The sequence below is a fragment of the Chelon labrosus genome, assembly GCF_963514085.1.
Source record: "Chelon labrosus genome assembly, chromosome: 14".
In the NCBI taxonomy this organism is placed as follows: Eukaryota; Metazoa; Chordata; class Actinopteri; order Mugiliformes; family Mugilidae; genus Chelon; species Chelon labrosus.
This window is the reverse complement of record NC_140347.1, coordinates 12589404-12616432: the sequence shown is the minus strand read 5'-3', so window position 1 is coordinate 12616432 and position 27029 is coordinate 12589404. Positions and strand designations below refer to the sequence as shown.

At 42.9% G+C, this 27029-nt stretch overlaps 1 protein-coding gene across 1 annotated transcript in view; it reads left to right on the top strand.

Annotated features, from left to right (window-relative positions):
- Positions 1–7338: 7338 nt before the first annotated feature.
- The window catches only part of mettl24 (methyltransferase like 24), a 43995-nt gene continuing 24304 nt past the window's right edge, over positions 7339–27029 (top strand). Inside the window, exon 1 of the mRNA XM_084559806.1 lies at positions 7339–7872. Coding sequence (XP_084415932.1) covers positions 7552–7872 — 321 coding nt within the window. The 5' untranslated portion in view covers positions 7339–7551. The remainder of the gene's footprint in view (positions 7873–27029) is intronic.

Sequence of the window (27029 nt, the reverse complement as noted above, 5' to 3'; positions counted from 1 at the left end):
CAGCGCCAAATAATGAGGGGAAAGAGGGTAGGAGGGGCACACGCACTCACACACTCACACACGCTTGACAGTCCTTTGTAACACAACACGGGACGGTCAAATTAATGCCATCCAAGTGTGTTTGCTCACACGCCTTCTGATAAATGCACCTATGTTATTGTGTATTAACGGATAGAACAAATGGGCATTTGATGCAATCAAGGGGCCACTATTTGCATCTCCATACACTGAATCAATCATGCAAAATGATTTCCCCACGGAAGTCAGGTTATTATAATCAAACACAGTATTCTCATTATTTTAAAATCACTTTTAAATACTGAGATAAAACTTGTAACCTAACCACGAACCGCAGAGCTGCTTATTTGAAGGGGTGAAGCCAGTATCAGTCTGTAAAGCAGGACTGTTTATTCGGTTGTAAATAGCCTGCTCTTGCACAACATCCACCGCTGTATATATAGCTTGTTGCATATCACTATATGAAAATGCGCTCACTCACACCGTTACCGACCGCAGCCGTGGAGCTGCTTTCTCATGCAATAAATTGTTTAACTTGAGTCCAGATTCAAGTCTCCTTTTCCTCGGATTCCATTTGAAACCAACAACAGCTGGTCGCAAACAACAACAACAACACACAATCTGTATCTACAGATTCATCATGTCACTGTATCTCATTAAGATCACCTTAACTCAGCACAAACCAAATTATTTTCCATGATACTAAATTGATATTATATTATGACAATCAACACTAACCTTGTGCCTCTTCCGGGGTTGCTAATTAGCCGTTAACATATTTTAAAACCTTTTGCATTTTACGATTTTTTATTATTTTTTTTTGTTTTGTTTTGTTTTTGTGAAGTTACCTCCCGTGCACAGGAAAAAAAAAAAAGGAAGGCAATACCAAAATAAAAGCCATCTTATCAAAACAGGAAGTCAGGCAAGATAAGTGTAAAGCAGACATTTACACACAGTAAAGGTGTGAAAATAACTATTAAACAAGGATTACACCTAAACATATATATGTACACGTGTATAATAATAACCTAAACCCTGCAAAAGCAGCGGTTTATTAGGCTTGCGATGGCGGAGCCAGCAAATATTTGGCTTTTTTTGCATAGCAACTGACAAAAATTGACTAGTTGATAGTCAGAACAGTTGTTTTTTGAACTCCAAACACAGAGAAGGAGGTGCTGGAGGTGCGGACATGATGCCTTGTAACTGGACTGCTTAGTAATCTACATTCAAACCAGAGTGAATCAGACCTTTTCTGATCCTTTGCCACTAAGCTAGACCACACTTTAACAGAGGCAAGGAAATCTGACGTCAGTGGAGACTGAAGCTAATCTTTGGATGGAGGAACCCAGAGAGTGGGGGCACACATACGGAAACTTCATCTCCTCATATCCTCACTTCCTGTAATGACAGACGGAAGAGGAAGCAAAGAAATTAGAAGTTGGGGGGGGGGACTGAGCAGACAGGAGGAGATTTGTGAAGCTTGGTTTATGCTCTCCCAACAGACCTACACAAAGCCTAAGTTGTAGCCTATACACAAGTCGTCTATGCTGTTCTCAGCATTTTGACCACATTCTTGGCTGTCTGCATCTACTTAACAAACCATCCTCAAACCCACAGGAGAATCCCTGACACAAAGTAAAAGTCTGTTGAACTCAAAGCCACCCCCTCTGTGTGTTTGTTTCTGAAAAGCCTCCTATTGCAGGCCTCCATTAATGATTGATATGAGCTGTAGTTGTGCCCGTATTGACACACTGCACCTCGCCATAGCTGGATCCAGCAGGACTGCCGGCGCAAACTGTGACAGTGTTTGCTTTTATAATCACGCTGCCTCGCCATCTGCCTCGCTCGCCTCCCTCAGAGGGGAAGTAATCAAACGGGCCGCAGACAATTGAAGCGGGTCGTTGGTGCAAATGGACAGCGATAATACGTCAACAAATAGTTCAAGTTAAAGAAACTCCTCTGAGGGGATCATCTGTCTCTTCTGGCCCCATTACGACTGAGCCACGAGGGTTGCATTTTGCAACAACTGCATGACATATGACATAACAGGAGATTGATTCATGCCACAAACCGTTGCTGTTGCCACAAATCAGAGTGCACTGTCATCTTGTATGTAAAGCTATGACATTAGTTTGGTATGAAAGTTATAAACTATATTATTTATTATAATAGAAATTGCATATAGGCTTGATCAGTTCAATGTACACTGTTGACAGTGGCCAGTTACTGAAGCTACTTAAAGGGGAACTACTGTTTTTTACAACCTGGACCTTATTTCTGGCATAAAATACGATTGTTTACACACCCATGTAACTCTTGTGTCATTTGGAGTCGTTCGGACGATATTTACATCCACGTATATCCATCTAGTGGGAGTGACTGGGGCACCGAAATGGAGCCTCTAAATAACGCATTATCTGCCACGAAAATCGTTAATTTCGCCAATATTTTGTTATGATACGCTAGTGCTATTCCCCATTGAGTCCGGAGTTACCTGTTATCATCATCTGGGATCTCTAGATGGACCTACTAACCTCTGACCTGGATGATGTCATCTCTGAGCGCCATGTGCACTCTGCGCGGCTTGTTTACCTGTAATTTGCTACTGCTAGTTTTTTGCAAAATGGCTGAATATGTTTCCGATTCTGAGGTTGTGGACTTTGTTTATGATGGACGTCCTTACCGTTTTGAGCCAGAGTATACGGATGAGGAGTTCGATGAAAGGAGGATGCGGAGGCAGAGAGAGGAACAGCTAGCCAAATAACAACAAACCGCTGCACATCCGCAAATAGATAACAGGTAACTCCAGACTCAACGGGGAATAGCACTAGTGTATCATAACAAAATATTGGTGAAATGAATGAGTTTCGCGGCAGATAATGCGTTATTTAGAGGCTGCGTTTCGGTGCCCCAGTCACTCCCACTATATGGATATACACGGATGTAAAAATTGTCCGAATGACAAAAAACGATGCCACAGTTATATGGGTGAGTAAACAATCGTATTTTATGCCCAAAATAAGGTCCAGGTTGTAAAAAACAGTAGTTCCACTTTAAGCCTCTTTCCGACAAGTTTTTGACAAGTAGCCATTAAGGATAAAAAGTGCTTGAACTTGTCACTTGTTGTTGTTGTACAGTTCAGTAGTTTTGTTTTGTGGCTTCGGGTATATTTTGTATATCTAATTATACAGCATATGCTCCTCGTAGGGCTAATTGTTAAGAAGTAAGGCATTTCGTTCGATCTCATGCAGATGATGCTCTGCTTTACCTACATTTGAAACTGAAAGATGCTTATAGGCGGTTTAGGCGACAGTGCAGAGCGCTGTGCACCTCCCCAGAAATGTAACTAAGCGCCGCAAGAGCTGCGATTGGTCCACTTGGTAGCTGCATGTTTCCACTTTAGTATTCCCGGCTGCTTCTCCATCTCCACAATTTTCGAATTGATTGTTTTGGATCAATACAGGTAAAACCACACCAAGCAAAGGTTAACTGAGGAGGTTCGGAGAAACAAACATTTGTATGACTCGTCTTTGGAGAAAGTTTCAGTCGCCATTGTTGAAGTGGGAGCAAAAATTAGCCCGACTGGCAAAAAGGACACTAGCGAGCGAGTCAGACTGAAGAGCGCACAAGTATAAATGGCTCGCACAGGTTACAAAGGTCACTATGTCCCGCAGTACTTTAAGTGAGCCTTCAGTCATTAAAGCTTTTTTGAAGACTTGAGGTCATCAGAGCTTGGATGGCCTTCAACTGCTATTTTCAACTGGTACATGTGAAGCACCCCTGATAGACCTGCATTCTCTGCTTCCATATGTGAAACCCACAAAATCTATGTGTGAAAAGAGAGAGTGGTTTTTAAGACTTAATGCTTGCTCATTTGTGTGTGTGTGTGTGCATGGGCATGTGTGTGTGACCCTTTGGGCCCCGTCCAACGGCAAACACACTCTAACCTTCACCTGCTCCTGTCACAACTGGCTGCTTCCCACCGTGCAGTCCAGATCGCAGTGTGTTCGCCAGCATCAAAAACAAAACAAACAACAAAAAAAAAAAAAAATCGATTCTACTGAGCAGACCATCCTATTTCAGTCTAGTTTAGTCTAGTTTCACACGGTGTGTTGTGAAACCTGCACACGCCACAGCTGTGTGTTTACAGGGCAGCACGAAGTAAGTGCCACCTGCAAGAAACCAGGACGCTTACGGAGCTTTTCAGTTACTCAGGTTTTTTTTTTTTTGGATGCTATAATTACACTTTTGTACCACCCCAATTGTGAGCACTCTTTTCTATGTGTAGTTTAAGCGTTTAGTGTGTGGTTTTGCCTTTCCACTTTCTTTTTTTTTTTTTTTTTTCCCAGGAGGCTCATTGTACCGTTTATCTTTTTTTTCTCTTCTATTGTGTTCAGTATCGGGATCGGATGCAGATCTGCAGCTAATCCGCTCCATTTCCCCGTGCTACCCTTTGAGTCGTGCGACTCTTACGTCAGCAGGGCAAAGATTTGCAAAGATCGATATTTTTCTTCGACAAAGTCGTGCAACCTGCGGGGTGAAGAGTGGGGCCTCTGATTGACCTCTTAACATTTGCTCTGATGTGAGAAGGCCGTTGACGAAGTTTGCACGACCTCTGCTCTCTGGACCTTGTTTTGATTAAGGAGAGGAGAGGAGAAAAAAAATACCCAGACACAAAAACATTCCATGTGGGAGCAGATTTCGGCCAAATCCTGACAAATCATTACAGCATGTCTTTTCTATCTACCACAACAGCTTCTTTTTGTGTTTGGCAACACACCATGTTCCCGACATTCTCAGCTTCCTTTCGAGATAAAAGCACGGTTTCCTCTGTGTGTGACCAAAAGAAACACTCATTTATGTTCTTGTGCAATCGAGCAGTCGCACCTCACAGTGCACATTAATTCGCACGAGCTTTGCAAGCATTTTCAAATGCATCACGACTTCTGGTATGACTTCTCAACGATCCCACAGCCAGTTTAACCACACACATTCTTTCCCACTGCCCTCATACCTTCCGTCACCAGCACAAGTCAAGTTACGGGCTGACCTACATCAAGTCGCAGGCTCGCATTGTGTTGTAATCCATTCCATATGGAGGTGTTCGTGATCGACCACCTGGTGGCAGCAGAGGTTGCATTGCTGCACTTGTTCCTTCTCGGGCTCAGGCTTTCCACATGTAATTAATTTGATTCTGCGTAATTGCCAGGTGTAGCAAAATTGCTGGTTACGCCATGAGGGTAAATCACACAGTCAGGACACGTATCAGTTACAGAAGACAGCAGTAAACTGGACGCACTTTCACATGGTTTTAAAGCTTTCCGGAGCTTTTATTTTCATGAACTGAAAACTCCTCCAGTTCGACAAGTAAGCAATCAGATGGATGGAATCATGCAAAAAGTTTATCCTACCTACACCACAGAAACCAACCTTTTATCCATACTGTGACGTTGTTTGACTGAGTGGTTTTGGGCGTATTGATAGAACAGGTCCCTTCTGAGCATGCAAAACCTGCAGCAACAGTCTTAATTTAATTTTAAACCTGAGTCGTGTTGTCATTTACTGCCATCCCCCCGTTTCTAGAAAATGTTCCTTGTTGCTTCCACGCCTGTCTCAATGAACAGGCCAGAAGACCTTCTTTGACTCTGTAGTGGCATCAGCCATCCTGTACGGAGTGGTCTGCTGGAGCAGTGGCATCACAAAGAGGGAGAGGAAGAAGCTGGATAAGATCATCAGGAAGATCAGCTCTGTCCTGGGCTGCACCTTGGACTTAGTGAGGGAGGTGGGTGACAGGAGAGTGATGGCTAAACTGTCCTCCATGCTGGACAATGAGTCCCACCCCCTGCATGGTGACCTGACAGGACTAAGGAGCAGCTTCAGTGACAGACTGCTTCACCCTCGATGTGTGAAGGAAAGATACAGAAGGTCTTTACTTCCTGCTGCTGTTAGGCTCCACAACGAACACTCTTAATATGTGCAATAGTATTACACCGTAAGTGTAAAAACTTTTTTACAATTCAATCCGTGCAATATTTCTGTCTGATTCTGTTTCACTATTTATCTTCTATAGCTACTCTTTTTGCTCTTGCTATTTTTTTTATTCTGCATTTTCTGTAAGCTGTTGTGAACTGCAATTTCCCCATTGCGGGACTAACAAAGGTTTTTCTTATTTCTTATTTCTTATTTATCTTCAACTGAATTGTATTTTTGCAGGTGTATATGTGGTTATGGTTTATAATCAGAAAATATTAACCATCATAAGGACATAATTTGCAGTTAGTGTACCCATTAGAATCCTTTCCACAACTGAGGGACTGGAGGAGTAACGCTTTTACTCCATAGGGGGCAGTAGAAAGTTATTTATGAGCCAATATCCAAACATATTTTGTCATGATGGGCCTTTCTGTGTGGAGTTTGCATGTTCTCCCTGAGTCTGCGCGGGTTCTCTCCGGGTATTCCGGCTTCCTCCCATCATCCGTCAGGTTCAGGCCCCCGCCGCGACCCTTCACAGGACAAGCGGTTACAGGAAATGAATGAATGAATGAATTTTGTCATGACTCTGAGCAGCAGAAGGACGACAGCCTCATCGTTATCTTGCGTTCTCGTAGGTTCGGTGGTGACGGGGTGTTGTCCATAGTCAGTCAGATCCTAATGTGTTGTGATCAGTGCCGTCCTCCATCCAAAAACTCTTTCGGCCTAAAATATCTGTAACGTCCACAAGAATGGGTTGTGATTATTAATTTGCAGAAACTGTGCTCTTTGGAGAGAAGTCAGAGACAAAGACATCGATGCCAGAGCTGACTTACAAATTACAAGCATCGCTAGAAGCTTGATTTCACAAACTAACTGATCGATTACAATAGACTTATTGACATTTTAAGATTAAAATTTTTTAGGAATGCATGCACACAATACACGCATGGCTACTTTGAATACTGATTAAACTGTGAATAAAAACTCCCGGCAGCAAAAAGAAAAACACGACAAAACACCAAATAAATCCTGGATAAATCTTGGAGCATGAACGTGAGTGATATTATCCAGAGTCTTCAGCAAGGGAGCCGGCAGATGCTGAGAGAGAGAGAGAGAGAAAGAGGCCCAGCCCATATTTAGAGTTACACAGTAACCCGAGATTCATCTGGGCGGGAGAGGCAACCCCAGGGAGGGGACAAAGCAACAGAGGGGTGTGCATGTGTGTGTGTGTGTGTGTGTGTGATCCTGATGGAAAGAAAAGGCATAATCAAAGGGGCGTGTGTGTTTGGGGAAAGGGGGACTTGAGGAGTGTGAGGAGGGAGTTCCTAAAGTTTTTCAAAGAGGGTGGCCCGCATTGCACTTTCTGCTTGCAGAGTCTCAGCGCCAGCGTGCAGGTTACGATGCACATGCACGTGTGTGCGTCCTTTATGAGCAGGTTTCACTAACTGCTGGCCCGACAGGAGACTCTGGACCTGGGGAAGAGAAGAGAAGGAGACTCTGTGACAAGAAGAAGAATGGGATAGAAAAGTGAAACTTCCACTTGACTGATGTGAGCTGGACATGGGCAGGGAGAGACTCACGCTGGGACTGCTGCTGCGTCTGGGCGCTCTGCTCACCGCTGCGTGCGTATGCATCCACGTTTACCTGGAGGCAGGTTGGCGGGACGCCCCTGCTCCCCCGGCTCTGGGACGTCCTACCCAGTCCAGTCTGAACTTTGGCCAGCACAGCAGAACGAAGCGGCTCTCTGCGAAAGCGGAGGAGCGGGACAAAAGCATTAAAAGGAGAATCTCTTACGTGCGCTCACTGAAGAAGGACAGGATGGATGGAGCCAGAGAGGACCCCTCACCGCCGTGCTGCCCACCCGTCCGCCCGCACAGAAAGGTACGTCTAATGCAACCGTCAGCTTCTTGGTCCTTAATTGCCGCGATTAAGATTCTTGTAAAGTTATCTGAGCCTAAATCAGTGCAGCAGGAGACAGAGCGGCTCAATAAGGAGCCTTCACTCCACTGCTGTGAGTCACCGGCTTAAAGCTCAGTAATCCCAGGAGGGTGATGAAGGAAGAACACGCAGCAGAATCAATGCATGCTCAATGAGCGCCTCTGAAATGCTTTCGGGGTTGAGAAGGAGGTCTCGTCACTTGGATTTCTAGCGCTACTATTTATTTTTTGATAGCTGTGCACAATTTGAACGGGCAGTGGGTTTAACACTCCCCTCCTTTGCACCGGCTGCAGATCCACACGGAGTCAGCTCCAACAAAGGACCATTCAAAAACACAGCGTCCCCTGGGCTCAAACACGACCATTCACACACCCAGACTCCAGGCAGGAGCTTGACCCCGCGACCTATGAAGGGTGTGTTTGCCCACCAGTTTAACAGCCCTCCGCTTCCCTCCCCTTTGCTGTCTCTTCACGCGTTTCCCATTGATTCGTCTCCTTTATTTTGTCACTTGACCTCCCCATCCATCACTCTCCCCCTTTTGATCCTTTCCACCGCCAGTTTCTCTCAAAACTTCCTTCCCCCTAACCGTGCACGCGCCGAACCTGCCTCCTCCGATCTTCCACATCTTTCCTCTCTCTCTCCACTTCCTCATTCTGTTGCTTTCGGGCAATGAGTGTCTTTAAATCTTTAAAGACCCGAGCCAACCAGAGGCGGAGGAGCAACAGTTTAAAATGCCATAAAACTCACTGCAGGGCTATCATATCAAACCGGGAGGTGGGCACTTGTGCGCCATCAATATTACACACCGCCATATGTTCACTCTCCGTGATTGTTAACATAAAATTTGTCTTCTAAGATGCCCTGGGGGGGCCCCGATGAAATATCTGTGTCATGTGCCACTGCCATTTAACTCTACCTCGTTCTTCTCCCTTCAGGCTCTCATCTCGGAGATCACTGCGCTCTGTCATGTTACCTTGTCGCTGTTCTTAATCCTCTCATCCTCCCTCATTCTCTTTCTTCTCTCCTGTCTGTCTCAATTTAAAACTTCAGACTGACCTCACACTTCTAACCCATATTTCTTTTATTTCCCTCTCCCTTCCTTCAACTCCTCCACGGCTCCCCGCTTTCTCCCCTCGGCACATATTCATGCATCGCAGATAAAAATAACGGGGCTGGAAAGCGAGGAAGGCGGCGAGAACTCCTCCAGTGACCTTGATGAATAGCAGCGGAGGGACTTAAAAAAACATTCCTATAGGATATTTCTTTGGAAATAAAAGGTCTTAAAGTCGATAGCTGAACAGGCCAATGCTTTCTAGACGCGCTGAGGAGAATTACCTTTTAGAAACTCATCAGTGGTGAAGCCTTGAACAGCATTCTTGCTTTACTAAGCGCTCATTAAAATTTATGGATTCCATCAAAGGAATAATAAGAGAGAGAATTTAAAAGAGACGACTTCAGTTCGGGTCAGAGTGATCATATGGTCGGTGTTTATTTTTGCATGTCTGTCAGCCTGCAGGGATGCTTGGCACCTCAACTGCACAGTAATTGTTTCAGCTAGCAACGGATTTTTGGAAGTTTTATGTTGCTGCAGGGCATGAAAACAGTTTGCACCTCACTGTTGTCTATTTATGAGCTGCTGCGAACCGAAATAAAACCAGAGGAATACTTTGCGCACTCCCAATAGTCAAAATCTGTATTCATTCATCTTTTATGGCTCTTTATGTACATTTATATGGCAGCATGGTGGATATTTGTTTAAACTTGAACGAGACTGGATGATCTCAAATAATCCACTGATTGGACAATGACTAAAATATAAATGTATTAAATCCCACGCAAAAATCTCAGCAATTAAAAGCTGATATAAACCCAGTTCAGGCAGGACTACTTTAGTCAAACAAGCTTCATTACTTTTGGTTCTGTTCTGGGACCTCTCTGGCCTTCCATGTGCCTACGGCTCTCCCCTAAAGGGGAACTACTGTTTTTTACAACCTGGATCTTATTTCTGGCATAAAATATGATCGTTTACTCACCCATATAACTTTTGTGTAATTTGGAGTCGTTAGGGAGATATTTAGATCTGCGTTCATCCCTATAGTGGGAGTGACTGGGGCACCGAAACGCAGCCTCTAAATAACGCATTATCTGCCGCGAAACTTGTTCATTGCACCAATATTTTGTTAATCGTACACTAGTGCTATTCCCCGTTGAGTCTGGAGTTACCTGATATCATCATCCGGGGTCTGATGATCGACCTACAGACCCCGATGTTGTCTTCTGACCTGTATGATGTCATCTCCGAGCGCCGCGCACACCCATGACGGTTGGCTTGTTTACCTGTAATTTGCTTCTGCTAGTTTTTTGCAACATGGCCGAATATTTTTCCGATTCTGAGGTTGTGGACAAACCATGGCAGTAGCAAATTACAGGTAAACAAGCCGACCATCGCGGGTGCGTGCGGCGCTCAGAGATGACATCATCCAGGTCAGGGGTCTGTAGGTCAATCTACAGACCCCGGATGACGATAACAACTAACTCCGGACTCAACGGGGAATGGGTGAGTAAACGATCATATTTTATGCCAGAAATAAGGTCCAGGTTGTAAAAAACAGAAGTTCCCCTTTAAGGCAGCAGCAAAGACCCCCAGATCCAGAAAAGAGCAGGAATCAGTAACACAGAAATCACGTTCATTAAGACAGATAGAACATTAACCCTTTATGGGGCAAGGAACCATATTTGGTAACTTCAGCACACATTTTAAATTGGGCAACGTTCTCAGGTTAAATGTGGTCTGCAAGGTCCACCTCTGCATGAATGCTGATAATAACTGCTTTATTAGGTACCATGAAGAAGAAATGGCCTAATGTTGTCTAATGGGATAATGTGCATAATGACAAGTGCCCGAATCAGCTCTAATGTTGTTCTAATGGTCTAATGGTACATTTGCTTACCACTTAAGGACAAGGAATCATATATGGTAACTTCATTTTATGTTAATTTTCTACATGAAATGGTTGAAATTTAGAATTTCCAAGAATCTCAATGAGTGCCCTGTAAAGGGTCAAAGAAGGTGCTGGGGTGGAAGTGGGTTACAAAAGCAGCTTGAATAGAAAACAATAAGGGCAGACAGACTAAAGCAGCTTTAAACAAGTCATAGATTATAAATATCAGATAGATTAACGATCAGCTGATGTAGCTGGGCTGGTCACCTGAGCTAGCAATCCCACCTCAAGGTGGCTGCATGGGCTTCCTCAGCAAGAGGAGTTTGCCAAGTTTAATGGTGCACGTACATTAACATGGAGTAGTAACTTCACGAGCACACCGCATACTCACTAAGATTTCTTTCATTACTTGATTTATTACTTTGATTGCTGGCTCTGTCCTTTATTAGCATTATCAATCTCCAGTGTATCTTGCATCACCTATCATGTACTCTTTCGTGCATATATGCTGCATGCACTCTTAATCCAGATGTATAAATGCGCCTGCTAGCTTCTGCCCCCCTCTCCTCCTCCTCATCTCATTTTTGTATCTCCCTACCCAGCCGGCCTCAAGCGGACGTGTCCCCCAACATATTTTAGAGTTTTTTTTCTTGCAACCTTATCCTTATCCTCTCTGGGTTTCAGGCTCTGTAAAGCGTCTGGAGACAATTTGGCTATTGCTGCTGTGCAACTAACATTTGATTGAACCGAAATTGTATTCATTCATTCATCGTAACGAATGATTAACCCGCCGAGCCCCCGCGAGAGCGATATCCACAACACGCACCGAGGCGTCCGGATACAGATGCGTGCAGGCTTTTAATAATTCAGATGAATATGCTGCGCATTGTTGCTTCTTGCTTCTCTTGTCCCGCCAGGGCAGCACGTCCTGTCACGGCAATATAGGAACAGAATTGACGTAGGAAGCATAGTCATTTAAATTAATAAATATTGTGCCATGAGATTTTTGAGCTGCAAGCAGTTTTTTGTCTTTTTCAGCTAGGAGGTATAGAACTGCACCAGAGTGTTGTGTGTGTGTGTGTGTATGTGTGTGTGTGTGAATCACTGTGACTTAGGGCCAGTAGTGTTTATTACCGTGTTAAAGTCAAGAAGCTGAGTCATCAGTGCTTGCAGTGTCTGCTCCTCTCTTTTGTTCAGTCTCTCCCTCTCCCTCCTTCCATCCCTCCTCCCGTCTGCCTATAATTTACCAACTCATCCCTCTCCTCCTTTTCCCAGTGGGGGAGACACAACTTGCACGAGGCTTATGATTGAAGAAGGTATGCATGTGTATTTGTGTGTATGTCTGACAGCTAAGATATTAGATTTCCTTTATATTAGTTATCACTAAAACAGACCCCGAGGCTCTCTCTCTCTCTCTCTCTCTCTCTCTCTCTGTCTTTCTCTTTCTGACACACATACACAGTTTATTAAGGGAGGCCGAACTTGTCAGCAACAGTCTGTCCTGTCACCTTTCTGCACTAGAATGAGTTTTGAAATGAGCTTTGCCTCTCGTCAATTCGTTTTGCTCAGAAAATGCCTCAAAGCTAAAACCTAGGCATCTGGTAGTTGTTGCTAGCGGTAAAAATGTCATCGGTCGAGGATTTAATGTGAAAGTAAGGCCACTATACAGTTTTATTTGTGTCTCAATCAGGGCAGAGAATGAAAATCCACATTTACTGTATGAAAAAGAAAAAAAAATGTCATAAACAGGTGACATAACCAATCAGCATGTTTAGGTAGCAGACAATAGAGAGTGTCTCCAATTACGTTGCCAGTTATTATTTCAGCGACTGCCTCAATCAACCATACTGATGAGATATATAATAGGAAAAAAAACACACACACACATTGTATTCCACTATATGTGTAAGAGAAGGCAGTGTGTTACCTCATTACCAAACACAGACATGACTAAAAGACTAAAAGATAATCTTCACATATCCGACTTTAAATATAAAATACTCACCAACGACTGAGTCTTCAACAGCAGTGCTGAAAATCTACACCTAAAAAGTGAGTGAGAGTTTGTGAAGATTATGGTTCCACTGTGATGCATTTCAAGTCGGTAAACCTTTGAAAGAAAAGTTCACCTGCTGCCTCAACAACTGCAAATAAACTCAGCTTGAAGAAATCTTCTGTGCCAACTAATGATAATTTCTTGTTTCAACCATAGACTGTATGAAGATGGACGGCAGAACAGCTCCTCAAAAGTGAAGCCAAAGCAAGTAGAGCTCCCCCTGGTGGCTAACTGCAGTATAGGTCATAAGCTCCTCCCCCTCCATAATGGATGGGACTTGGGCCAAACTAAAACACTAAAATACACGTCAAATAATTTTTTTTTTCAAGGATAGTTTCAGTAATTTTACGTAGTTAATATAATGTTGATGCATGTTCAAGTGTCAATTTTGTGAATAGGCTTCAGTGTAGTTTGTTATTTGACACAATAGAAACAGGATGTGGCATAATGCGGCTCCGTATCCCCAGGAAAATAGCATCAGTTTGGCCAATGCAAGGAAGTGGCCAGGTGTTGTCCATATTTATATACAGTCTATGCTTTCAACTTGATTGTATTGAGTTAAAACAACTTATTAGGTTAGATTATCCATACAAGAAAACTCATTTTATCTTGTCAAATGAACGCACATAATTCGACTATTTCAACTAAACTACTATATTGTGAAATGTAGCATTTGTTTTAAAATATATTGGCAAGATGTACAAAGGTTGGTTTTGGCATTTGAAACAATGCCATCATTTAATGCCGTTTGGGACATGAAGAGAGGAGGACATCAAAATTGGATCCAGCCACAAGCCATTCTAAAATCCACTCATCCATTACGCCTATCAGTGATTTTTGCTGGCGTTGTAATACCGTGGTTTAATCCTGTTTTGTAAAGCCTTTTTACAACGGTATCGCCATTTTAGAGTAATAGTTCTGTCTAAGAAGCGCAGTTGAGTTCAAAAAACTCATCACTTAAAAGGTCTGTAATGTTTTACAGTGTACCATATTCATCATCCTATTTTTCATTAATGATTAAAACTTGGGACAACCAGATTTTCCTGAGACATGTGCGTGTTAAAGTGCCAAAAACGAAGACACAGAAAATCTAACTGTTAACATAAACATTTGGAGCGTTTCATGTTTTTCAAGTAACAGCCCTGACAACAAAGTAGAGCTGATGCTGATGAGAGTTTCATTAGTTTCGCTGGTATTTAGATAAATATGGAAATGATGAATGGGTGATGCCAGTTCCAGATGCCATTCATTTCATATGAGCTGAGACTGGCCATGTGACAGACGAACTCTACCATTTCCAGAGGCTAGCGTGTATGAAAATGGTCTAATAGGTTGTTTTTCTTGTTCTTTTTGGCAGCAGGTACTGCCCTGTCTGTCCCATTTTCATTTGGTTCTGTGATTTGATTCTATCACTTCTTTTCACAGCTCATCTGGATTATCAATGAGATCTCTACGCACACTCAATGTTGAACACTTCCGTTCTGTCTGTCTGCTCTGTGAAATGGGGCCGTTGTGGTGAATCTTTTCTTATCTGAGACACTGCAGGGTAAAAGAATGAAATGAAAAAGTCAGCGTGACGTTCGACCATTATGCAACTTCCTGCCCATTTCCACTTCCCATTCTTATAAGCATTCATTTATCGGCAGCTGTAATAACAGGGACTTGAATGTTTTCAGCCTTAAGAAACGTGCGAGTCCAGTTACAAGATAAAGATCCACGGTGTTATTAGAGCTGAGGGAAAGATCATATCTAAATGGAAGATTGAATAGCTTTAGAGGCATATTTATGCCATTTCACTCAGCTGTTTGGAGAGTCCTTAAGCAAATGCAACAACAACAGGAAGCATCTTGACCCAGCAGTGAACTGCAACAAGTGTCTATTGCTCTTCATATACCTAAGCTCTTCATATAGTCAAGTGATTAACTATTCCAGTTAAAACACTGGTTAAAACACTATCTCCGAAGAGGAAATTAATATTTATAGCAACAACAGAAACACAAGCATATTTACGCACGCATTTTCTCATAAGTCCAACTTCCTTCATGTAAAAAAGAAAATATGTTCACTTCTGCATTTAGGACCCAAAGCCCCCCGAACTAACAACATTCTCTGATGAGTCACAACTGTTTTGGAGACACAAGGGAGACCTACAATATTAGGAAGGTGGTCATAATGTTATGCCTGATTGGTATATTGAGAACTGGATGATTCAGAACTGAAAAAGTAAGATTCCTTATCCTGACACATACTTCTCTATGTACTCTCATAGTAAGGGAGACCTACGATATGTTAATTGACCAAAAACCACCAACAGGCCAGAACAGTTTCCATTTTAATTCAGATCGTTTCTTTAACCAAATGAGACAGAAGTTAATTTATTCGCAAGCCAGGTATTAATTACTTTTGTTCTAATAAAGAACAGCATAATTGCCGATCAATACTGAGGTCCTCAGAAGTGATTAACTCAGTGTCGGGATACAGTGAGAAAAGAAAAAAAGGCCACTCTGTGCTGTCTGTGCCAACCTCTACCGGCCAGTATTAGCTCTCAGTGGAGTTTCTATTGCAGAAACTCTGTGACCTTGGTCATGTCTTAGAAAACTGAAAGAATCGGCTCAATGGAAAGAGAGAGAGAGGGGGAGAAAGAGAGAGAGAGGGGAGGATTGTTACCGAAGAATGAGAGAGGCTGACTTCTGTAATCCCAAAGGTGTGACCGGAGTCTGTTCTCAGGCATCTTTAACCTCCAGCTGGGGCGTCTGGGGAACCAGAGAGTCACAAGAAATCAGCGGCTGGGAAGCTGATGCGTCACCTGGGTCACACTCCTACACTCCTGTCCCTACTCTTGAGCTAAAACTTTCATGGCCGTTGCCGTCAGAGCGTACTGAACTTGAACTCCCAACGTGGGCTATTTATACACCCGCACTGACTCTACAAAGCTGGTCTCATAGAAGGTTCAATAATTTGTTGAGACACGTGTGTTTTAGAAGTTTAGCAGTCAACGAAGAGACTAAATGTAAGTTTATCAATAGCGATGCATAAAGCTTAAAGATCTGTACCAGTGGTTTTGTATGTTTTTGCCTATTTGCATAAAAGGGGAACTACTGTTTTTTTACAACCTGGACCTTATTTCTGGCATAAAATATGATTGTTTACTCACCCATATAACTTTTGCGTCATTTGTAGTCGATATTTAGATCTGCGTAAATCCATATAGTGGGAGTGACTGGGGCACCGAAACGCAGCCTCTAAATAATGCATTATCTGCCGCGAAACTCGTTAATTTCACCAATATTTTGTTATGATACACTAGTGCTATTTCCTGTTGAGTCCGGAGTTACCTGTTATCATCATCCGGGGTCTGTAGATTGACCTACAGACCCTGCCCACAACCTCAGAATCGCAAAAATATTCAGCCAAACTAGCAGTAGAAAATTACAGGTAAACAAGCCGACCGCCGTGGGTGCATGCGGCGCTGACATCATCCAGGTCAGAAGACATCATCCAGGGTCTGTAGGTCAATCTACAGACCCTGCCCACAACCTCAGAATCGTAAAAATATTCAGCCAAACTAGCAGTAGAAAATTACAGGTAAACAAGCCGACCGCCGGGGGTGCATGCGGCGCTGACATCATCCAGGTCAGAAGACATCATCCAGGGTCTGTAGGTCAATCTACAGAACCGGGATGATGAACAGGGAATAGCACTAGCATACGATAACAAAATACTGGTGAAATGAATGAGTTTCACGGCAGATAATGTGTTAATTAGAGGCGTTTCGGTGCCCCAGTCACTCCCACTATATGGATATACGCAGATCTAAATATCTCCCGAACGACTACAAATGACACCAAAGTACTTCCCGTTTAAAGTTACATTACAGGTTATAATTTTGCAAACCGTTCTGTCATGTTTCTTGTCCCTTTTCTCTCCCTTTTTTTCCCCCAGTTCATACATATTGCACATTAAATTATACAGTCAGAAATCCACAATACCCTCTGAAAGTTATATTGTAAGTAATAATGCAGTGCACACTTCTCAAATGGTTCTACACATGCATTAATAATACAGCAAAGACAAAAAAAAAACTTCATAAAGCAGAATGTATTCAGACCATCATTTCTCTCTTTTTTATTTTTTTTGCACAATTTAGTAAGTTGTAGATTATAAATGGATCAAACTGGCATTTTTTCCCCATCAGTTGACGCTCCGTAATTCACAATGATAAAGTGGCTTAATGAATTATACAAACTCCAGCAACTCTCAGAGATTTTGGGAAATAGACGAGGAATGAATAGGAACCAATTAATGCTTGAAACGGCAAGAAAAATAGATCCCAAAGCCAGAAACCCCCACAGAAGACATGCAAGGTTTTTATTAAAGAGATTAAAGTTTTGTCTACAACTGATGGTGCAAAACTGCCTTCCTTTTGGTGTTAGGTGTTGGGTAACAGCAGGGGAAGATAATCAGCTCACAGGTACCTAGAAAGCAGCTTGCATAGCAAGGTGCAATAACTGCAGGCAGATGCAATTAGAGAAAGTGAAGGTGTGTAGACATGTAAGCCCTTTTGTTTCCCACAGTTTTGGATCAAATCACCACTCTGACATTGCACTAGGCACTCACCAACCGCCCTGGAGAAGTAAATAGATCTAGACAAGCACGTGGCTTCACTTGGTCAAAAAGAGATTAGTGTCCAAATCCGACCAAAAGAAAACAAACCGACTCGGGATCTGTGCCAAGTTAAAGGGGAACTACCGTTTTTTACAACCTGGACCTAATTTATGGCATAAAATATGATCGTTTACTCACCCATATAACTTTGGTGTCATTTGTTATTTGGAGTCGTTTGTCAGATATTTAGATCTGCGTATATCCATATAGTGGGAGTGACTGGGGCACCGAAACGCAGCCTCTAAATAACGCATTATCTGCCCTCAGAGATGACATCATGCAGGTCAGAGGTTAGTAGGTCAATCTACAGACCCCAGATGATGATAACAGGTAACTCCGGACTCAACGGGGAATAGCACTAGTGTATCATAACAAAATATTTGTCAAATGAACAAGTTTCGCGGCAGATAATGCGTTATTTAGAGGCTGCGTTTCAGTGCCCCAGTCACTCCCACTATATGGATATACGCAGATCTAAATATCTGATGAACGACTCCAAACGACACCAAAGTTATATGGGTGAGTATTTTATGCCAGAAATAAGGTCCAGGTTGTAAAAAACAGTAGTTGCCCTTTAAGGAGAAGGAATCACTTTCAGATAATCAATCGAGCCTTCTCTATTACGATTACAGAATTATCACTGTTTAATTTTCCATGAGCAAGCATCTCCTCCTGGAGATTTTCTTGCTACTTTTTGTCAAACATTGGACACCTGGAAGCTTGTTATCCCAACTTCTAATTGTACTTCAATACAAGCAATACCTTGAAAAAAAGATGATCAGAACCATATGTTTCTGGTGGGAAAACAGAAGCCTCCCAGTGCACTACAGCATGTTACAGTGGGCCTGTTGTGCGATCTAACCGCTAACACACAAAGACGCCCACTGGAGAGGAGAAAGTCAGTGTCAGACTGTCAGGTCCAGCATCCCCATCGCACAATGCTCCCTTCAGACATGGACGTCTTGTCTGGAACATTCCAGAAAGTTCTCGGGCCACCCCTCCCAGCTGATGTGAATGAGTGCATTGACCTCTGAAATGGGACGCCCTCGCACCCATCTTCGCTGCTCACCTCCAGTGTCCGTCCACACACAAGCCACTGAATGCCTGCTTCGGGGTAATGGCGCCTTGTGGGCCACCGAAAAAGCCTCTGGTTTGTTTATGTAACCCATTTCACTTGCATTTGACGTGCGCCTCAGCTACATGTGTCTGGTTACAAAAAGACACCACTTAACTCCAAAGGCAACAGAGAAGGCCAGTGAACCTCAAGGGTGACCACTGAGGACCATGTTGTTGCTCTAGAGGGGCACAGGGAGTAGTGATGTAGTGACAAGAGACCATAGAATTATTATGAAAATAAGCGAGTTGTATCAATGATAGGTGTAAAAAACTAATCTCAACTTTAAAGTGATGCAACTGAGGCAAAGTTCAATGGGAGCAACTGATACAGTTGACCGACAAATGACGCAAGAACAGAGTTTCCCCAAATGGTCCATGACTTTGGTTCTTATCACTGGAATCCTATCAACCCAGATGGAGCAGCAGTGTCGTCAACAGTATTTCACATTAAAATACAGCGCGCTGATGGCAAGAAGAGACAGATCTGTCCCTGCCCCCCAATATTTTTATGTTCCACTAGTGGACCATACATGGTTTGTTTAAAACAATTTGCCTTTTCATCCCTGTTTCCCAGCAATATACTTCCCTCAATGTTGGGCAACAGCAGGGGAAGATAATCAGCTCACAGGTATATATCTGTCTCTTACTTTACATCAGCTATATTCACTCGAAAGCTGGTACATTCAAGTGATAATGAGAATGGAAAACATATGGATAGAAAGGCGGAAGAGGAGAGATTAAATTAGAAACGCACGCCGAGTTCTTGTGAAGACACCCTTGCAATCTCACAAAAAAAAAATATCATTGTCACTCAGACTGTGACCTAGCACCTCAACTCTTTCGATCTCTGTTTACATATGTAGTCATCATTTACACGTAAGACACAAACAGACAATTTGGGGGTAAAAAAAAAATGAGGAAAACAACAAGCCAAGAGTAGAAATGACTGCCTCCCTCCGTCTATCTCGCTGTCAGTCTGCTTCTTTTTCTGTCTCCATATCAGGAAGTAAGCGTCATATGGTGCTCAGCATGCTCCCTCTGCTCTAACCAACTGCACATCAAACACTCATCTCATATCTGGGATATTGTCCAGGAAGACAGACACACACTTGCATAGACACACACACACACACAGAGAGAGAGAGAGAGAGAGAGAGAGAGAGAGAGATTGTAGCTGCTAACAATAAGACACCATCTGTCTCTTGAGATGGTGGCCAAGAGGGCCCAAATCAGAGGATGGTGTGATCAAATGGGAGGATGTTGTGTTTTCGTCAGTGCCAAATATTTTTTATAATTTTTTATTTTTTTTGCTTATCCAAGCTGCAAATCCTACTCAACCATTCCAGTTGATGTGGAGATGAATAGCAGCACCTATGCCTCAATGCATTTATGAACGCATGCATGAGTGACATTACCATGGCATGACTGAAGGGGAGGACTCTGTTTCCAAGGCAACGGGCAGTTCCAAATAGATTTAAGTTGATGGCACGTACCATGACGAGTCAAAGGACTCCGCAGGATGCACTGGCTTCAGTCGCGTTAAACTGTGTGTGTGAGTGAATGTGTGCGTGCGTGCAAAAGACATGAAAAGAGGATGTATTTTCTGATAAGAGAGGCTGCTGGTTAACTGGAAACCACAGATCACTGGTCATACACGACTGCCTTTCCTTTCAAAACTGCACAAAGCAGTGAAGACTGTTTGGCACGTTTACCACCCCGTGGCTGCTATGAACAGTGAATCACTGCGGTGGCTTTGTAAAAGATTGGGCTTTCATGGCATGGCAAAGTGTACGCTATGTCAGTGTGGTTCTGTAGACTATGAGTAAATAACGGATAGCAGCGTGATCTTAATAAAAATCCTTGCCACAACATACTCCACTAGCCGTGGAGTGCAGGGTTGGCTCCAATTGTTCATTTTTATGCTGAGAATGGTTAGCAATCACAGCATCACTCATAAATGGCTTTGTCCTTGTTGCTTGGCACTTCAAGAATCCCATCCTTACATGCTTGAAAAATCCGATCAATTCATGTTGTATGCGTATATTTCGGGAAATTCAAGGCTGCAAAGACTGACAGTTGTCTGCATTTGCAGTAAAATGCTTAAAGGGGAACTACGTTTTTTTACAACCTGGACCTTATTTCTGGCATAAAATACGGTCGTTTGTGTAATTTGTAGTTCTTCGGGAGATATTTAGATCTGCGTATATGCATATAGTGAGAGTGAATGGGGCACCGAAACGCAGCAATGTACAAACCCCTGATGATGATAACAGGTAACTTCGGACTCAACAGGGAATAGCACTAGCGTACAATAACAAAATATTGGTGAAATGAACGAGTTTCGCGGCAGATAATGTGTTATTTAGAGGCTGCGTTTCGGTGCCCCAGTCACTCCCACTATATGGATATACACAAATATAAATATCTCCCAAAGGACTACAAATTACACAAAAGTTATATGGGTGAGTATCGTACTTTATGCCAGAAATAAGGTCCAGGTTGTAAAAAACAGTAGTTCAGCGTGGCTTAAAGGGGAACTAGACAAGCACAAAATGCTACTGCCGTTCAGGTGATGGCAATGCTGTGCTCACTGATTTTGCTGTACCCATGACCAAACTGGCGCAGATATATTTTAAGATAGCTCAACTCCCACATTTGGTTTAGACCAAGATAGGCCTTTGTTGCATTTTCCTATGGATCAGTTATGCGTCAAATTCAGATTATACATAGCAGAGAGCACCACATCATTGTCAAATAAAAGCCCTAGCTCAACTGCCGTTCATGAAGATGGTAGAACGCTTGCTGACGCTACCAGTAGGATTCCCGAAGAGCAGTTTTAAAGCTCAGCGCAGTGGCTGTGGTCGTCACCATCTTGCCAGCGGCAGACTCTGCTTTACTCCCAGCTGATTCAAAACACAGGCAAAGAGGTGGAACAGGATTGTAGACAGACAACTACAAATCTGTCACTTATAAGCAACCATGTCCAAAATTATCCATAACTTTTAAGATATAATTTACACTAAATTCTTCCTTATAAACTTGCAATGAACAGGGAAGTGGGCTATTGAGACCAGGCTGTCAACATGTCTAGCTCTGCTGTAAAGTTACACATTTCAACATGGAGTTCTTAGAGGATCCAGGTTTTTGGATCCAGCCTCAAATGGCCTTTTGAGGAACTGCAGTTTTTGGCACTTCTGTGTCGGCTGCAAGGCTCCAAGGTTGCCGTTTGGTTCACATTTGGTTTGTAATATTTAGACCATATTTGCTACTTTACATGTGAGCCATGTGAGGGCTCACACTGTTTTTGTCCAGGACAGAAGAAGGCCAGCAGTGCCATGTGATTGCCCAGAGTTGCTAACATCTGGATGATATCTGGAATGTGTTTATGCTCCAAACAAAGCCTTGGTGATAAACATCCAGAGGGTAATTGCGGTCCAACTACATTTCTGGGATCAGGTCAAGTGTTTGCAAGTTTTTGTTCTCTCTGTCTCGCTCACACAATGCCCCTCTCACAGTAAAAGCATTCCAGATGTGGGTTTGTTAGATTTAATCTTCAAATGTCAAACAAGTTGAGAGAGGAGGAACTCTTCATCCTCCATCCACGCCATCTGTGGCCCAGCCTCCAGTTCCTTTCTTTCCATCTTTTACACGCTACAAACACTTCTCTTCCACCCCTCCTCCTGGTGTATCTCTCCCCTCCTCTACGGGCGCTCTCGGCCTTTGAGACGGAGGCTAAACTCTTCTGAGATTACTGCCTTTATTAAAAAAGATCAGCGTAATCCTCCGCTTTAATTCTGTTATACCCTCTCAGTCTCTGGGATTGGCCGATGAGTCAGGCCTGCCAGAGGAACGGAGATGACGGCGCAGGAACCAGAGACAGCTGCATCTGGTCCGACTGCTGCTCTGCCCATCTCCCAGATTAGTTAGAACGATAAGAGCTTAGTAATGCAGATTCTTTGCGATTATCCTCTATACACCAGAGTCATGCTGTATTTGAAGCTTGCGAATCCTTTAATTTTACGCTTAATATATTTTTAATATTGGGCTCTGTCTGTCACCAGCTGGTACAACATAATATGCGTGACTTTTGCAGTTTGAATTCCTCTGGGATATTATTTGGATTAACCGGTTTGAGCTGACCATTAAATCAAACCTGATTACAGCATACCTAAAGGATAAGGGTGACCATATATTATGTTGATCATCTGGTCAACAAATCCCATGAAAATCCAGAAAGACCAACAATGAAAAAATTATTTGACTTTCAATTGGGTTTGTCAACAATGATAAAGGTAGGAAAGAAGGATGGTGACAAAATATAAACTGGAATGACTCAGAATGTGCAATGACGCACACAAAGTGACACAGTTTCCATTTCCATTTGTATCAATGGTACTTGGAAAAGGTATTCCAACTCTCACCCATGGTCAAGACCTTTCGTCAGTGACAATCTTTCCACGACTGGCATCGTGGATCCAAGCGATCAAAATTAGTGGGCTCAACCCACCCAGAGATAGGGTGCGGAGCTCAGACATCGGAGGAGGCCAACTGACGTGGTCCGGACATTTGGAGAGGATGTCTCCCGGCCCAGGAACGAGAAAATATTGCTAGGGAGAGGGACGTCTGGTTCGAAATACCTTTATGGGTGAAAATTGATGCATAGAATACTTGTGATGGGGAAACAAGGTAAAGTGGATAAAAAAAAAAAAGTGAAAGCAAGGCAGTTTCTGGCACACAGACCATGAACCAGAAATGAATCAGCGGTTGCGTCACCACTGTGTGGGATCCACTAGGTTTCATATTTCGGCATCCATAGTCATGTCACTGTAATCCACTTGTTTCATGAGTCACTGTAATGTCATTGTCCTCTGTGTGGATTATGAGCTGATGTGGTTGTTTTATGGTAGTCACATTTTTTCCTATTTTCTCTCATTTTAGCTAGCTGAACTGACCGTTTTGTCATTTTAGTCCTGTATTGGATATTAGGAAAACTATCTCGCAATTATGCACCTGTTTGTCGATGCAGCAGTCTGTTCCATAGTCCATGTTAAAGGGGAATTACCAACGGGGAATAGCATTAGCGTACGATAACAAAATATTGGTGAAATGAATGAGTTTCGCGGCAGATAATGCGTTATTTAGAGGCTGCGTTTCGGTGCCCCATTCACTCCCACTATATGGATATACGCAGATCTAAATATCGTCCGAATAACTCCAAATGACACAAAAGTTATATGGCTGAGTAAACGATTGTATTTTATGCCAGAAATAAGGTACAGGTTGTAAAAAAAAACGGTAATTCCACTTTAATATAATGATAGCATTTTGCATTCCAAGCAGTAAAGCTTTGCCTTCTGATAAACTGTGCATTGCACCGAGGTTTTTAAGCACCTGTAGAAACATCTTTCTGCATTTTCCCCCTGAATCACATTAGCGCAAGCCTCTGCAACACAAATCTCTGGTTCAGTCTTGCCCCTGGGTTCACCACCTACTAGGAAACAGGGGGAGGTTAATGTGAATCAGCCACCAGCTGTTTCATTAAACCGCAATCTCTCCGCCTGCCCGCCTGCCCGTTGCATGCCTTGACCTTCATTCTGCATCGGGTGGTGTTGAGTTTTTACCCCAAGCTGTCAGGAAAATACAGCCTGTCAAGGAACATTTTCTAACGTCGAGACGGTTCACGGCGCTAAAATAAAAAATAAGAAACATTCCACACGAGGCTGAACTAAAAGCTTTGACCTCTTAAATGCGCAGCTCGGTGGTATTTTTCAGAAGTGTCTGGACTGTGGTGAGAGCAACTGCAAAAATAAATAAATAAATAAATGAATAAAGAGCTGCAGGTTTGACACTCAGCCACCCTGGCTCTTCACCAACAGACAGGGCCGACTTGGCAGCTCTCCTTTTGTCGCCATATGGATTCCAAATAGACAGACACGACTCACCTGTGGCTTGGTCCTCCGTGACATTTGATACCGTCGACAATTTGTTTACTCAAGCACTGACTGTGCCGTGTCCTTTCAGGTGCTCTGACCACGCCGTCATTGATCGATACGTATTGACTTTGTTTATTTTTGGTCCAAGCAGAGACATGGATCTTGTTCTTTTTTCACGTTTAGGTGCATTTCCTTCTCCATCTGTGTGTTTGTCCATTTTCACCCTCCCCCCCCCCCACTACCCAATCATCCCTTCTTCTCGCCCACCTTCATTGTTCTGGCAGACAGTCTTCTCTGGTTTTATCCAGCCATCTCTTGTTCACCCATCCATCCTCTTTTTTCCCCGAGGGATTATTCATGCTTGGCCTGGCTGCTCACACCTCTCTCACACCCAGGCTGAGAGGCACAGATCCATTCACACACAGCTCTATCCAAGCCTTGCACAAAGGCGAATGGCATATCTAGTCGATTCTTGATGAGAAATTTTAATGCTGCTTCTTTTTCATTGGCCAATAAAGAAATTGTAGCACGTACACACAATTCCTCTTAGTAGTTGGGCAATGTGCCATACAACTGGCTGCTGTACAACTGGAAAGCTAAATGTTTCCATCCCCGTGCTCAACAGTTAGCAAGGAGTTAATTTAATCGAATGCTGTTCCTTTGGTGATTGTGCACCAAAGAGCTCCAGTTTGAACTTCATCTGGCACATGTTGCCTTGCAGACTTCAGGCGGTGACCTTTGTCATGACGCCGCAGGTGAATATTAATTCCAATAACTCTCCATGAAGACTTTGTTTGGTCATGAGTGCCACAGAGCTGAACGGTGCACCACCGCGTCGGTGTCAGCCAAACTTCCCCCCAGCTTCTTTGCAAGCATATGATGGTTTTGCTTTTCTTTTCTTTGTCTTAAAGGGGAACTACTGTTTTTTACAACCTGGACCTGATTTCTAGCATAAAATACAGTCGTTTACTCACCCAAATAACTTTTGTGTCATTTGCACTCTTTTAGGAAATAATTAGATCAATGTATATCCATATAGTGGGAGTGACTGGGGCACCGAGACGCAGCCTCTAAATAACGCATTATCTGCCGCGAAACTCGTTCATTTCACTAATATTTTGTTATCGTACGCTAGTGCTATTCCCCGTTGAGTTCAGAGTTACCCGTTATCATCATCCGGGGTCTGTAGATTGACCTACAGACTACGGTCGTAGTTCCCCTTTAAGTTTCACGGCTTACCTTAAATCCCATTTGTTAATGTCGATTTTCGTCTGTGGAAGCTGCAATCATTTTGTGTCTTCTTGCAGGTTTCCCTGGCATCGGCTAGCTCCATTTCAGATCAGTCATTTTCTCATGAACACCACGGAAGCTGTGTTTGACCTAAAGGGTTGAAAGAGAACTGATCAAGTCTGTAATTATCATATAGTTTATTGGTGACCATTCCTTAGCTGCCTTGCAAGTCCTAAAAAGTCAATCAAGCCAGCCTAATTAGTTTATGAAGTTCTGAGAGAGGCATCATGCTAACTTCCTTACTTACACTCAAACAGATATTTCCACTCTTTTCACCTGTTCTTAAATGGTCTTGTATTTCTAGGGCGGTTTTACCTATTGGCATTCAAAGTGTTTTACAGTCACAGTCACTACTCATTCATTCATACAAGCACATGCACATTCGCAGCCGCTTTCAATTCCACTTCAATTTCACTTAAATGGACACTTCAGTCTCTTAAAGTAATTGCATCCGAGGTGCCATTTTTTTCAGCATTCACATTCAAAAGTTTCAAGCGGAAATGTTTTTGTATTGCAACTAATCAATCACCTCCATCGTCCATAATGGCGTTACTACCTTTAGAGATACTGTTGTTAATTATATCGAATGTCGCAGAATTAAGGTCTGAACAGCTGAGGCTCAGCACTTCTGAGTGATGTTCTGTGTGTTTACCACTGTTGTCCCCGAGGTGCTGATGAGTTGTTGTTGCTCAACAGAACACACGACTTAGCACTAATCTCATCACCGCTCACTGATGATTCACCAGTTAGCAAGGGCCCAGGGGCATGTGCAGTATAACATGTGCATAGACACACACAATCTCTATCTCGAGGATTTAAGAAAGAAGAGTTGTTCCACAAAATTTGTTTTACATTTTGATTTAGATTTCAATTTTAAATGTGTTATTGTTAATGACTGGATGTAATTGTTAAAGTACAGATGAATTCACATGAAAAGAAAAACAATGGAAGCCTGCAAGTTGTCAGTGTTTTAACTCAAGGGCAATGCCGGTATGAAAACAAGAAAACTAGAAAGTACAGTTTCAAGTACGTTTCAGAGAGCACCTTAGTTTCTGTGCATTAGAATCTCCTATTGTCCTTTACCTCACCGGTCTTATT